The sequence below is a fragment of the Myotis brandtii genome, unplaced genomic scaffold, assembly GCF_000412655.1.
Source record: "Myotis brandtii unplaced genomic scaffold, ASM41265v1 scaffold123, whole genome shotgun sequence".
NCBI classification, from domain to species: domain Eukaryota; kingdom Metazoa; phylum Chordata; class Mammalia; order Chiroptera; family Vespertilionidae; genus Myotis; species Myotis brandtii.
The window spans coordinates 13,486,305-13,500,469 of NW_005354291.1; the positions used below are offsets into that span (position 1 = coordinate 13,486,305).

The following is a 14,165-nucleotide window of genomic DNA, read 5'->3' on the forward strand; positions in this document are numbered from 1 at the left end:
CTCTCTTCATCACCCTGCTTGGTGTAGTTTGATTTTTACTAATAATTGTGAGAAAGACAAGAAATAATGTTGTGGCACATAGAGATGGTTGGTCAGAAAGTTATGAAAGGCCACTGAGATCCTGTCAAAAGGTTAGAAGATACAACCTGAAGAGGCTCTTATTGACTATGATGGGGCAATTTGAACATCAACAGGAATGACAGCAATGGATTGAAAAACTATACACACACATAGACACACTTATATGTATATTTTCACTTATTAAAAAAACCCCAACTGGTCACCATTGAAGATTACTAGGATAACTGCCTCATTCTGAATATTGATAAATAAAGGTAAAGAATGAAGGCATTTATCCTGCCTTTCCTATATGAATTTAATTGTGGAGTAAACAGTTGATATGGAAAATTTCTTATAACATAATTCTAGCTAATAAATGCAGGAGGAATAACATCACCATTTAGTAGCCCCTAAATAAATGACTTTAAGTAAGGGTTATGCATGGATGCGGAAACCGTTAATTTAAGACTGATACATCTTCTGAACAATTTTAGGATCACTACAAGTGGATCAACCAGAAATTATATACCTTCTAATACAATAGGAAGCTAAAAAAAAAAAAAGATTGAACTGAATCTAATGAAGCCTCTAGATCAGCTGTGGGCAAACTACGGCCCGCGGGCCGGATCCGGCCCGTTTGAAATGAATAAAACTAAAAAAAAAAAAAGACCGTACCCTTTTATGTAATGATGTTTACTTTGAATTTATATTAGTTCACACAAACACTCCATCCATGCTTTTGTTCCGGCCCTCCGGTCCAGTTTAAGAACCCATTGTGACCCTCGAGTCAAAAAGTTTGCCCACCCCTGCTCTAGATCTAACTTCAATTTAAAGGAAATAGGAAAGGTAGAAGAAAAGTTAAACACCACCATGAGGAAACAATTAGCCAAGTCCAGAATATAAAGATACTACAGGACCATTAACTTTGTTTCTTCAAGAAATAAATGTCATGGGAATAGGGGGGCAGGCAAAGCAAGGTGGGGAAGAGGACTTTCCTAGGTTAGAAGAGACCTCAGAGATGGCACCTAAATGTAAAATATGGGTTTATCTGGATCCTGATTCAAATGAACTGTAAAAAGACATTTTTAAGACAATTGGGGAAATATGAAAATGGACAGTATTAGGTGATATTAAGGAACTTTTGTTCATCTTGTTGGGTTTGAAAATGGTTTTGTGCATATATAAAAAAGAAAACCATCCTTATCTTCTGAAGTATTTATGAGTGAAATTGTCTGATGTTAAAATACTCCAGTGGTCAATTAGTCAATAATGGGATAAAACAAGATAGGCAAAATGTCAATAACTATAAAAGGCAAATGACAGATACCCAGGGATTTATTATTCTGTTTTCTTTACTTGTATGCACATTAAAAATGTTCTGTCATGAAAGATTAAAAAATTCATTTCACGTTAAAAGAAGCATGTAGCCCTTTCTACTCAGTAATTAAAAGTCAGTGTTCCTTTCCTTTGTATTGATACAGATAAGTGTGAACATTCCAGTTTTTCTTTGATGATTTTTAATTAAATAAACCAACTTTAAAAAGGGCACTATTGTACAGTAGATTAAAAATGAGCTCTTTGGGACTTAGTTTCAGTAATAAAATTTGTCCTCCCAAACTGATTTTGATGAGGTTTAGATTTCATAAAGTAGCACAAAATATTGTTCAGTGTCTTTTTCTTTTTGCATTTTTTAAATTAATTTTCTTCACCACTGCCAAGAGCAATTTCATAAGATAGGCCTTTAGAGGGCCCTGCTTTTAAAGCATAGCTGCGTATTTCTCTTCTTCTTTGTACTTTGACCATTTGCCATGCACACTGCTTGAGTGGTAGAGGAGGGGGAATTGGGAATAGGAAAAAGATGGAAGAGTGGACTATTGGGAGATGTGGTTTCCATTCAGATTTGTTTCTCTGCCCCTTCATTCATTCCAAAAACTTTAATTAACTCCACTGTCTGCAAAGGCCTATGGGGAAGATGAACCAGTCAGGCAGGGTCCTTACCCTTCTGGAGTCCTTGCCCCTCTGGGGAGAGAGTCCTAAGCTGCTGGTTATCTAAGTTACAATGAGGTCAGTGCTGTGACTGTGCAGAGTGCTGCAAGAGGGGAGGGTCTTGTCTGGGGCAGAGGACGTCCTTGAGTCTGACAGGAGAGTAGGAATTGGCTATTTAGGTGGAGAGGTCAGAGGAACAGGGTTAGCAGCAAAGGAAAGTGCGTGCTGGAAGGGGAAGGATTGAGCCTATGTGCCCAGAGCAGTGAGCATTTTGGCCCTTATGTTAAGATCAGTGGAAAGACATTGAAGATTTAAAATAATTTACTCTGGAATATTTCATGCATATGAAAGTGTAAAAAATGTATGATGGCCCTAACCGGTTTGGCTCAGTGGGTAGAGTGTTGGCCTGTGGACTGAAAGGTCCCAGGTTTGATTCGGTCAAGGGCATGTACCTTGGTTGCGGGCACATCCCCAGTAGGGGGTGTGCAGGAGGCAGCTGATCGATGGTTCTCTCTCATTGTTGTTTCTAAATTTCCATCCCTCTCCCTTCCTCTCTGTAAAAAAAAAAAAAAAATCAATAAAATATAATTTTAAAAAAATGTATGATGAACACTTGTATATTCATCACCTAGCTGAAGAAATAAAACCTTACTGATACCGTGGAACCCCTGGTTACTGTCCTTCTATCTCCTTTTTTTTTTTTAATCCTATTCTTTTCCCTCCCTATTTCCTTCCTCCTTTCTTCCCAGGAGCAACCACTATCCTGAATTTTCTGTTTATATTTTTTTTCTTTTAGTTTTACTACATATGTATGAATCCCTAGTCAGGTGCAGTTTTGCATGCTTTTATCTTTCAGTAGTAAATAACAGCATGGATAAATCTCAGTGTAGAGTGAGGATTGTACATTGCAGGAACTATATAGGATGAAGTGACTGAAGGGCTTTGTGCAGGGGGGTCGACATTAAGTGTCTTACAAAGGTAATTTTTTATTCAATGTAGATAACTGATTAGAGGTGAGCAAAAATGAATGGGGAGAGCAGTTCGAAGAATGCTATAATCTAGCTGGTAGTTGATGGATGTAGCCTCTTAAGAGAAATTATATACAAACCCGTAACCATGGCCCTTTGGGTTCTTGTCCCTCCTATTTGACCTTGATGTTCCTCAAACATGACACACTTGTTTCATGCTTCTGGGTCTTTCCCTGTTCTTCTACTGAAAGCCTTTCTTCTCAAATCTGCAGAGTTTTCTCTTTTACTGCACAGAGTTCTTTGCTCAGAGCGGTCTTCCCTGAACACCATTGAGAAGTGACCTCCTGCCCTTGTCATTGTTTTTTAGTCTCCTTACTTGGCTTTGTAATTTTAAAAATATTTATTTATTTATTTACAGCCTGTTTTCCCCGCTAAAATATAGCATTCATGAGGGCTGGGACTTCATCTGTCTTGTCTTACATTGTTCCCCCCCCCCCTCAATTTGTGCCTTGTATATAGTAGGTGCTTAATAAATACTTGTTGAATAGATTAGTGAGTTGACTTAAGGTTGGGATAATGGACCTTATCCCAAACATCCTTATGGCTATAAACTTTTTCCAGTGCTTGAGGTTAATGCAAAACCCCTGTTCTTACTAGACATTTCAACTTGACTCTTGCTGTCACCTCAAACTCAGTGCATCTAAAATTACACCTTATCTTCCTTCCTCCAGTCTTCCAGTTTGTTAAAGCCACCATCACTGACAGTCCCCAGGCACAAAACCTTGGCATTATGCAGCGTTCACTAGTCCTAATATCTTGGTGCTTTCTGTGCCCATATATATCTTCGGAGGAGTTTCTGGTCAGTGTTTGCACCTCTGCTTCCTGCTATTAACATTGTAGCCAGCCCTCAAGGCCCTGCTTGAATCCTTCTCTTCTGGGCATCAAGCTGAAGTTTCCACCCCAGCACTTTTATACTTACGTCTATAGTTCTTTTTTTTTAAACACAGTATCCTGACTTGTACTGCTAGTTACTTCCCCATGTCCTAATACTTTAAACACAGTAAAGTATTGGTTACTGGTTACTGATTGAGTCACCTTTCTTTCCTTCATTAATCCATTTTTAACCTCATCATGTGTGCCTATCCTTAGTGTTATCCAGAGCCCTAATGCTTGCCATATTGTGTGACAGATAAGACAGCTGGCAGGACACTGCCATCAGCATAGTTTTCTTACCTCTCCAGCTTTTGATCTCATTAGGGCTGGGTTCTCTCTGAGCCTGTGGAGGCTCTTGCAGTTTTAAAAGGTGAGGGGTCATAGGGTTTCAAATCCTGCATCAGGCTGGAAATGGATAGAGGCAGTGGAGTGTGAGCTCATGATGTTAGTCTTTAGTTGTATTCAGTTATCTTTTAAAATGAAATCAATAGCTCTTTATACCTACTTAAAGCAGAGTTACAGATTGTGAAGATAATTTGGCTGGTTTAATTATTTTAATTCACATTTATTGAGTTATATTGCAATGAGCATAGATGTATAAGATGTACATCTTAAGATTTTACTTAGAGGGGTCTTTCAAAATCTAGCAGGTATGGCAGTTATTTAACATGGATATTAGTAAAATATGGTAAATGCTGAATCAGAAGTAGGTGCTGTTGGAATGCACAGAAGGAAGTTTTATTGGAACACAGCTATGCCCATTCATTAAATATTATCTATGGCTACTTTTGTGCTCTACTAGACTGAGTTTAGTAGTTTTGACAGAGAACAAATGGTCCACAAAGCCTATAATATTTGTTTGGCCCTTGACAGAAGATGTTTGTTGAGCCCTGGACTAGAAGATAAAATCAAACTCTTCAGCTCTCAAAATCTTCAGTGATTGCTTCCAAACCTGCCTTTTCCACCCATAATTAACAGATGACTGTAGCAGTCTTTGGTTTCCTTTGCCCCTTCTGTATGCTTTATGAGCTGCTCTCTGTTACTGGATTGTGGTTTCTGTAGTGTTACAATTGCTCTTTCCTCTTTTGCATGGATGTGGGCAGCAGCAGGGCCAGGACTAGGGCAAGCTGGATGAGGCACTCACCTTGAGTACATAATTTAAGGGAGCCAAAAAAAACTTAGTAGTCAAAATAAATAATGTCTTAGTGCAGTAATTAAAAAAATAAAAATTAATGCAAAAATCTATGATTAACAAAACATCAGTTCTAAATAAAAATAGATCAGAATTACTAATTTTTTGGTTTTACTCAGGCTCCAACATGGCTCAGTTTAGCACTAGGCAGCTGAGCACAGGTAACCCATACTTAAACCACTACAAACCCCAGACACTCATACTTCTTACATAAATATGGTAGTTAGAGTTTTTAGATTTAAAATAACCTGTTGATCACATTTAATGACATACACTCAGATCCATGTCGGGACTACTTTTATAAAGTATAATTATGCGAGTATTCTGTTGAATTTAGCTTATAGTAGTGATCTGTACATAATCCTATATAATAAAAGGCTAATATGCTAAGTGTCTGGTTGTCCAGTCGTCCATTCAACCAATCAAATATAATATGCTAATGATATGCTAAGACCACTCAACTGCTCGCTATGATGTGCACTGACCACCAGGGGGCAGACAGTCGACCAGTCAACCAGTCGCTATGACATACACTGACCACCAGGGGGCAGATAGTCAACCGGTCAACCAGTCACTATGACGTGCACTGACTACCAGGGGGCAGACGCTCCAACCGGTAGGTTAGCTTGCTACTGGGGTCTGACTGATCAGGACTGAGTGAGACAGGACGGACACTCCCTGGAGCCCTCCCACGGTCCCTACCCATCTGGCCAACCTCCCGCATCCCTCCCTGGCCCCGATCATGCACAGGTGGGGTCCCTCAGCCTGTCCTGCGCCCTCTCGCAATCTAGGTCCCCTCGGGGGATGTCGGAGAGCCAGTTTCGGCCTGATCCCGCAGGCCAGGCCGAGGGACCTTACTGGTAGGCCTCTAGTCTATTGTATAAAATGACATTGAAAATTTTTCCAAATAGTTTATTTGAAATGGTTCACTGAGGGCAGTGAAGCATAGATTAGAATAGCAGCATTGGATAACTAAAGCTGTTTACCAAGAGATCTGAAAGGATCACCTGGTTCCTATAAGCTTTTTCTAAGAAAGGCCAGCTAGTGATAGTAATTGAATTTTAATGTTTTCTGATAAACATTGACCCAGCAAGCTTTTTTAGATGGCTTTCTGATCTACTTTGACATTTCCTCAGGGTGCTGCAAACAGTGACTTGTTGGTAGGTTTAAAAATATGTGTAATTTGTTTTAGTGAAGGAGATTTGGAAATATTCTGTAGAATTTTATTAAAGTAGAATCTGTAAGGAATAAGTCTGGAGGAGTGGACAAGGTTAACTTTCCATTTCTCAGACACCATGTTAAGATTTGTAGACTTGATGTTTCAACAAAGTAAATTAGTTGTTCTAGCTGGCTATCACTGTTATAAGGAGATAAAATATAATATTGAACTTGATGCTCTTTTGCTTTCTAAATAACACTTTTAAATGCTTATAGGTATATAGTGTTGATTGGAGCCAAACCAGAGGTGAACACCTTGTGGTATCTGGTTCATGGGATCAAACCGTCAAACTGGTATGTTGACATTGCTGTATTTAAAAACAAATATTCCTTTCCCCAAAGCTTCCACTGCTTTTTTTCTATTCTAGAATATTTTTTATGTAGCTTTTAAATTAGGCAGCTAATTTTATTTTCAAAAAAAATGTATGAAAGCATTTATTAGAATTTAATATTTTCTAATCTTTTGGCTGTAAACTAATAATCAGCTCAGCATTGATTATTTTGGCCCCTTAAATGCCATCTTGATTTATGTAAAAATAGATTTTAAAAAAGTCCTTGAGACACATATGTATATCATGTGTGTATATGTATATATATAAATTTTATGTATTATATATGTGAAAGCATACATTTGAATTTACCTGTTAAGTAATTGATCTGTTCATTTATTTGTAGTGGGATCCAAATGTTGGCAAGTCTTTATGCACCTTTAGAGGCCATGAAAGTGTCATTTATAGCACAATCTGGTCTCCCCACATCCCTGGTTGCTTTGCTTCAGCCTCAGGTAAATAATTCCATATTTACCAAAAGTCTTACTTGTAGTGAATGGTGGTTTTGCTTTCCCCAATAGGTGGCGCTGTGTACCTTAGATTCCGAGGAAATAACACACCAAAAAACCCAATTCTTTGTGCTCTTTAGACTGTTTCATTCTTTCCCAACCTGGATTACTTTTTGATGATTCTAACCATTTGACCTACATATTTCTTTTTGATGAGGTAAGAGGTGTAGGACAAAGAGCAAGTGAGGGCTTGGGCATCAGTCTCTCTTTGATGTTTACCCTCCTTTTAGGGGTATTCTCTGTAATTCATTGCCACTAAGCCATATAGCAAGGATAGGTTTTGGTATGATCTTTTTTTTGACAGTTGCTTTGCTTTTGATTGATGTTAGCAATTTTAAGGTAAAGTAGATACTTATATTTATGTCTCTATTTTTTATAGAGAAAATTTATTTTGTCAACCGTAATAATTACACTTTGTACTGTTTGCATAAAGATTTACAAATGTGATTTGTGGGCCAATCATAAATCATGTAAAATCTGAACAGTCTAACTTATGAGTTGTAGAGACACATTGCCCAGGTTCTCTGCAGTGCCATTACAGCAGCGCAGTCCAGCTGCCTAATGGTGGTTTAAACAGCTGTCTGGTCTTCACTCATTTCTAGCTGCTCTGGAGCTCCTTTCCCTGGGCCACTAGCCTCATTCTCCTCACACCCCTTCAATCTGCCCTCACCGCTCTTGTACTTTCTTCCCACCAGTCTTGCCTCTCTCTTGTGCTCTCCTGATTTTACATGAACAAGTTCAGTGTCAGGGTCCTCCAGAGGGTGACAGGGGAAGAAGCTGAAACGGAAGAGCAACCCCTTCTGCCTGTGGTTAGAGAGAGAATTGTTCTCCACAGAGAGGAAGCAGTGCATTGAAAGGCATTTGGAATTAGAGTTCATGTGGTTAAGAATATGGAATACCAGTTCTTAGTGATATCGTAATATCTGCTATACCAAGACTTTTACTAGTGTGAATTAGATAGAACGCACTATTAATGAACAAATACAGTTTCTCTTAGGCAGATTACAACTGGTTATAAATCTTTCAAAAGTAGGAACCAGTCTAGCTGTTTTCACTAGCCCCTGAGCTGCTTTGCATAAATGGTTTTATCTTTGGTTTGTTTATCAGAACAAAGGTTGCTAATTTGGAGTAACAGTTATAAGAATATGTAACATGTGCTAATTAATCATAAATATTGTGGTGATTGACTAAGTAAGATCATCACTTTTTATTTTTTACTTTTATAACTTTCAAAAAATAAATTTATAAAGAAAAAAGTGGTATTCCAGATAATTCCTATTCCAACCATGTACCTACAGTGAGGAAATTCAAACAACACAGAAACATGCCAAATAAAAAGTAAAAGCCTCCCTTCCCCCTAACCCTTTATTTAACCATTATTAACATTTTCTTATGTTTCTCCATAAAAATTCTTTTGCTCACTCCAGAATATATGGTACAAAAGATTTTAAATATTCGTGGGGAATATTCTTGAGGAAAAAGTCAGATACTCTCAAAGGCTGAATTTGCTTAGTGATGTTAAGTTTTATATGCTTAAAACCTTTGTTGTTGTTGAAATTGCATAGGAAAATAACTTTGTGACTATGAGTCAGGAATTCTCCTGTCCCAGATTCCCAAATTCTTTTTCCCCACTGAAAACATTGTTTTTAGAAAACAGTTTTTGATTGTGGAGATTTCTTAGTAATCTTAATACAGTATAATAGCTGAATTGAGTAAATCATACCACCATTCAGAGTTTTTGGACCATAGTTTTGATAAACTTGATGGAAAAGAATATCCATCAATTATATATTGTGAATTATATATACATTTATATTATACTAGAGGCCTGGTGCACAAAAATTTGTGCACTGGGTGGGGGGGGCGTCCCTCAGCCAGGCCTGTGCCCTCTCTCAGTCTGGGACCCCTCGGGGGATGACCACTTGCTGGCTTAGGCCTGCTCCCCGGGGGATTGGGCCTAAGATGGCAATCAGACATCCCTCTGGCAGCCTGGCAGCCCTCGGGGGATGGCCACTTGCCAGCGGGGAGCAGACCTAAGCTGCAGTCGGACATCCTTAGCGCTGCTGAGAAGGCAGGAGAGGCACCACCACCGCTGTACTGGCAGCCATCAGCCTGGCTTGTGGCTGAGCAGAGCTCCCCCATGTGAGAGCGCACTGACCACCAGAGGGCAGCTCCTGTATTGAGCGTCTGCCCCCTGGTGGTCAGTGTGTGTCATAGTGACCAGTCATTCCCAGTCTTTCTGCTGTTAGGGTCAGTTTGCATATTACCCCTTTACTATATAGGATAGAGGCCTGGTGCACGGGTGGGGGCTGGCTGGTTTGCCTTGAAGGGTGTCCCGGATCAGGGTGGGGGTCCCGCTTGGGTGCCTGGCCAGCCTGGATGAGGGGCTGATGGCTGTTTGCAGCTGGTCACACCCCCTTCAGGGTGGGAGTCCCCACTGGGGTGCCTGGCCAGTTTGGGTGAGGGGCTGAGGACCGTTTTCAGGCTGGCGGGCGACTGAAGCTCCCAGCCTCTCCTTTTTTTCTTTTTATTTTATTCTGGGATTTATTTACCTTCTATAATTGAAACATTGTTGCTGTCACTGGCGCTCCCAGCTCTGAGGCTGCGGCTGGCTGAAGGCAGGTATCTGGGGTTTGTTTAGCTTCTATAATTGAAACATTGTTGCTTTTGGAGCTCAGAGCCGGGCCACGGGAGGCTGGGAACCTTGGCTTCCTCCATCACTGGAGCAAGCAAGCCTCATGTTCACTTCAGCTGCGTGGCTGCCGGCCGCCATCTTGGTTGGCAGTTAATTTGCATATCGCCCTGATTAGCCAATGGGAAGCGTAGCGGAGGTACGGTTAATTACCCTTTTTGTCTTTTATTAGATAGGATACTTAAATTTATTAAAATAATTTTAATGTAGAGAAAGAGGTACATCAAGGCTTTTGGGATGGGAAGAAGAATATATTTTTTCTTGTCACATTTCCTTTTCCAAGCTTAAATTTCTTCTTTCATCTTTTATCTTTCTGTTGTGTAGTTAGTCATAAGGCCAGTTGTGTATTAAGTAAATGATAGCAATACTGATACATTTAATTTGAATGAACTCTTTAGCCTACATATATAACTTGAGTTAATCATCTTTTGTGCTTTAATTTATTGTAAATGCTAATGAGTTTCATGATTATAGTGAATCACATCTGTAAGATGACCACAGTTCAGTGTAATGGTTATACGTAATTTTTATAATTTTACTATTAGTGAAAAGCTCTAACACAGAGTATTAGTACAATTAAATTAAAATTTTAATGAAGATGTGAATCAAATTTACATTAGCATCATTTTCTTAGAGAAGGCATGCCCTTTAGCCTTATATCCTACAATTCCAAAGGAGACATTTCAAACCCTGAATGGAATTAATGGTATAGAATAGATCAGTGGTTCTCAACCTTCCTAATGCCACGACCCTTTAATACAGTTCCTCATGTTGTGGTGACCCCCAACCATAAATTTATTTTCGTTGCTACTTCATAATTGTAATTTTGCTACTGTTACGAATCGTAATGTAAATATCTGATATGCAGGATGTATTTTCATTGTTACAAATTAAACATAATTAAAGCATAGTGATTAATCACAAAAACAATATGTAATTATATATGTGTTTTCTGATGGTCTTAGGCGACCCCTGTGAAAGGGTCATTCGACCCCCAAAGGGGTCTCGATCCACAGGTTGAGAACTGCTGCTCTAGATCCACTTTCAATGAACTGAAACATGCTTCAAGGGTAAAACAATGAAGACATGTCCGCTGGGAGCTCTGATTGTCATCATTCATAATAAACTAGAATTAATCATGAGTGCAATTTTACATATTTGGAAAAGTGTTAGTAAGTAAAACTCCCTGAACTACTAACATATTTTTTAAAAATTCCTTTATCTTATTATTGTATATAATTTTGTTAATTTATATTATTATTTAAGTTCTAAAATTGTCTCCATTTTATTTTAATCATTCTTCTTTTTATGCCCACGACCAAATGCAAAATCTGACAGTGACAAAATCATGAACTAACACAGCTGCATTTATTTAAATGTCAGGTAGAATTGTGTATATTAGCCCTTTATTTGAACTGAGTCACACACACCACTTGTTTCATTGGCCTTTTGTGTAGCATGGTATACGTAATATTGACTCTGGATATTACATATAGAGTGTTCAGTGTGAGACTGAATAGCAGAAAAAGATTAGTTATATGTAGAATATTAGCAGTATAATCATAAAACTTAACATTTAAAACTATGTGTGTTGTAAATAGATAGTGTATAAAAGTCTTTTATCAACAGTGTTCATTAGCTTTAGTAGAAAAAAAGACCATCTGTTTAATGACATTATTTGCATGTGTTATAATTAGAAATGAATATAAATAGTGGTCATATTACCAGGACTTGTTTTGTTGAAATTGAAAAAAAATTCTGACCCAAACTAGTAAAGGAAGAAGATAATTTATTTGCTCACGTAGTTTTAAAGTCCAGAATTAGAACTGGCTTTATAGAGACATGACTGGATATGGGATTCGAAGGATGTTCTTGTTCTCATTTTTGTTCTGTCATCTGCTCAGTTGGTTTCAGTATCAGGTACCACGTGATAGCAAAATGGCAGTAGTTTTAACCCCCACATCCTTTTTGGTTTCTGCACAGTAGGAAAAAGTGAGAGGTTCTCAGACATCTAGGAAAGTTTCGTTTCTCTCATTGGCTCTGAAGGGTCTCTGTGGTTGGAGAGGGGAGTGTAATGTGTTAGTTGGCTTCTTCCCCGCTTAGTTCCTGCAGTTGGGAATGGGAAATGGGAGAGAGTGGTGCCCAAACTACATACACCGAGAATGGAAAGAGTTGAATCCTGATTAGGTGGAAGTAGATAGATACATTCTAGGGGGCCAACTGTCACTAAAATGCTACTTATTCAAGGCTTAAAATAGATCTGAGGGGTTTTGATGAAAATCAAGTACTAGACCTGTGTGCTATGAAATATGTTTCTTTAAAAAATTTACTCGAAGATTTAGTAACCTTCAAAGTTGTATGCAAATCTGCTAGTAGAACTAAATTTATCATTAGCTAAATTAAGACAGGCCAAAAAGGGGGATTTGTTAGAAATTTAGATCTAGATTTACCTTCCATAGCAGAGTTCTCTAAGGATGTTGCATTTTGTCTAGTTCATGGTACTTGTATTAGTACAGGATTTATATTTCTAAATTATATGAGCTAGAAGGGAAGAATATTTGAGCTTGTTGTGGAAAGAGGATTAATGTGAAGTAAACTTTCTTGTGAACCATGAAAACTAAGTTACTGCTCTTACAGACGCCATATAATTGCATAAATGATAGCCATGTGTGAATGTGTTGGGTCTAGTAGTTAAGAAAACCTCATTCTACTCTAAGAAAAAGTCATATGATATCTGATAGGCATCTGGTATTTCAATTAAATTAAATTATTTGGGCCCAAACAGTTCACTTCACTCTTTCAAATTCAACATTTACACTCATTCTTTCTACACAACTTCCTTTTATCTGCTGCAATTTGAAATTTAGACGTAATAGCAGCCAGTGCTTCCTATTCAGCACTGTGCACTTTCATTCATTGGTTCTTCTGTCAGTGGCAGATCTGCAACTGATAAGAGAAGCTGGTAATTCAGGTGGGTCTATGGCACCATTACAGGGCCCTGATAAATGTTCAGCTGACAATGAAAGAAAGGCCAGCTTTTTGGAAAATATGATTTGAAAACAGCAAATACAGGTGTCCTGGTGGCTCAAAGAGTTGAGCGAGTCTTTGCGCCATTTGGCCAGAAAGTCTCTATCCTACCTGGCAAACCAGCGGATGAGGATGAAGTACCAAATGTGTGCAGCAGGAGCGACTGTCAAGGAAGTGAATTCTTAGCTCCTGCAGAGCAATTCTTACTTTTTGGTGCCCTTTAAATTAACTGCAAGAGAGGACAGGCCATGGCACTTAAAAAAAGAAAATGTTGTTTGGGAATGATAGTGAGGAACCAAAATATTGTCCTAGAGAAGTTTAGAATAACCAACTACCCAGCTTTTGTTGTTGTTTTGTTTGGTCTTTATTGGAGTAGTAGAGTCCCGGTGCATTAAATTCGTGCATGGGGGCGGTGGGGGTACCTCAGCCTGGCCTGCACCCTCTCGAAATCTGGGACCCCTCGGGGGATGTCCGAGGGGGATCGGGCCTAAACCGGCAGTTAGACATCCCTCTCACAATCTGGGACTGCTCACCCCTAACTGCTTTCCTGCCTGCCTGCTCGCCCTTAGTCGCTCGCCTGCCTGCCTGCTCAGTGCGTGTCATAGCAACTGGCTTCCGGTCGTTCTGCTGTAATGGTCACTTAGGCCTTTATAAATATAGACTAGAGGCCTGGTGCACAAAATTCGTGCATGGGGGGGCGTGTCCCTCAACCTGGCCTGCACCCTCTCCAATCTGGGACCCCTTCGGGGATGACTGACTGCTGGTTTAGGCCTGATTCCTATGGGATCTGGCCTAAACTGGCAGTCGGACATCCCTCTCACAATCCGGGACTGCTGGCTCCTAACCACTCACCTGCCTGCCTGCCTGATCACCCCTAACCGCTCCCCTGCCGGCCTGATTTGACACCTAACTGCTCCCCTGCCGGCCTGATCACCCCCAACTGCCCTCCCCTGCCGGCCATCTTGTGACAACGTGGGGGCAGCCATGTTATGACGACGTGGGGCGGCCATCTTTGTGACGACGTGGGGGTGGCCATCTTGTGATGCGAGGGCATGAGGGTCAATTTGCATATTACCTTTTTATTATATAGGATAATACACATATAGAACAGTGCAGAATCTTAAGTGTACAAGGCAATGGATTTTTACAATGAACACATCTGTGTACCAGCAACCAGATCAAGAAACAGAATGTTTCCAGAGGCCCTCCTCATATCTTCCAGTCATTACTGCCCCCGCACCCCAGGGTGAC

At 39.6% G+C, this 14,165-nt stretch overlaps 1 protein-coding gene across 1 annotated transcript in view; it reads left to right on the forward strand.

The window, feature by feature from the left end:
- The window catches only part of PEX7 (peroxisomal biogenesis factor 7), a gene marked incomplete at its 5' end in the record, with an annotated part of 66,474 nt that overhangs the window by 6,941 nt on the left and 45,368 nt on the right, over nt 1–14,165 (forward strand). The window contains 2 exons of the mRNA XM_014533923.1: nt 6,574–6,651; nt 7,033–7,141. Of these exons, the coding sequence (XP_014389409.1) occupies nt 6,574–6,651; nt 7,033–7,141 (187 nt within the window). The remainder of the gene's footprint in view (nt 1–6,573; nt 6,652–7,032; nt 7,142–14,165) is intronic.